The sequence below is a fragment of the Meleagris gallopavo genome, chromosome 1 (genome assembly GCF_000146605.3).
Source record: "Meleagris gallopavo isolate NT-WF06-2002-E0010 breed Aviagen turkey brand Nicholas breeding stock chromosome 1, Turkey_5.1, whole genome shotgun sequence".
Taxonomy (NCBI): Eukaryota; Metazoa; Chordata; class Aves; order Galliformes; family Phasianidae; genus Meleagris; species Meleagris gallopavo.
The window spans coordinates 175,144,477-175,145,648 of NC_015011.2; the positions used below are offsets into that span (position 1 = coordinate 175,144,477).

General features: G+C 44.2%; 1 protein-coding gene across 1 annotated transcript; it reads left to right on the forward strand.

The window, feature by feature from the left end:
- The first annotated feature begins 442 nt into the window (after positions 1-442).
- On the forward strand, positions 443-706 carry LOC104917614 (cytochrome b5 type B-like). The gene is given in 3 exon segments (XM_010729083.1): positions 443-609; positions 611-663; positions 666-706. Coding segments are annotated over 3 exon segments (261 nt in total).
- The last annotated feature ends 466 nt before the right edge of the window (positions 707-1,172 follow it).

Sequence of the window (1,172 nt, forward strand, 5' to 3'; positions counted from 1 at the left end):
TCACAGTTTGGCCACAGGATTTCCTTTATCTGGAAACAAGGAAGTGGGAAAGGCAGTCATGGAGGGATCATTGCATATGTTTCAACCTTCCCCCATCTGGCGTCAGGATTCAGCTTTAGTATGTATCTGAACCTCAGACATGATTAATAATATACAAAAAAGAAAAGTATGAGGATGAGGAGTGTGCACAGTATGTGGAGGCAGTATTTTGAATAGTCAAATAACATTGTCTCCCTTATATGTTCCAAAAGCCTTGACTAGACATTTTGGACTAATTAAATTATTCTAGTATCACTTGTAAAACTATTGTTTTTGAGCATTATTCAACATATAGAAACAGAAAATATATATATAGAAACATGCTGGCCAGCAGCCAGCATTGAAACCAGGAAGTGAACGGAAGCCCGGGAGCTGCACAGCAGAGGCAACGGAGTCTGGGCTCATGTTCATGCTGGAGGAGGTTGAAAAGCAGAACTCTAACCACAAGGCCTGGCTGCTCATCCACAAGTGTGTCTACAATGTCACCTGCTTTCTACAGGAGCATCCAGGTGGAGAAGAGTTTTTGCTTGAACGAGCCGGCAGAGATGCCACAGAGAGCTTACATGATGTTGAGGGAAATGCTCAAGCATTACTACATAGGGGACATCCACTCAGATGATTGCAAAAACAAGGTTCTAAAGATCAAAATAGGTCATCCTTGGGATAAACAAGCTTCTGGTCAACATGCCTAATCCACATCTTTTGAGCCCTGGTTGTACGTTTATTGTATTGCTATTACAAGTTGGATGGGAGATCAAGTGACCATGATGGGACTTTAGAAAGCACAAAAGAGCAAGTGTGAGAGACTGCATGCATGCAACATGTGGAATTCTGGTTCTCTTCACATTTGATGCCTTGGTTTTAGCTCTGAATTTATCAAGCGACAGTCATATCCATAGGACCAAGCTCACATGCTGGGTGGATGGGGGAAGAGCGGTAGATGTAATCTACCTTGATTTTAGAAAGGCGTTTGATACTGTCTCCCACGACATCCTTATAACAAAGCTGAGGAAGTGTGGGATAGACGAGTGGACAGTGAGGTGGGTTGAGAACTGGCTGACTGGCAGAGCGCAGAGGGTCGTCGTTGGTGGTGCAGAGTCTGGCTGGAGACGTGTAACCAGTGGTGTCCCCCA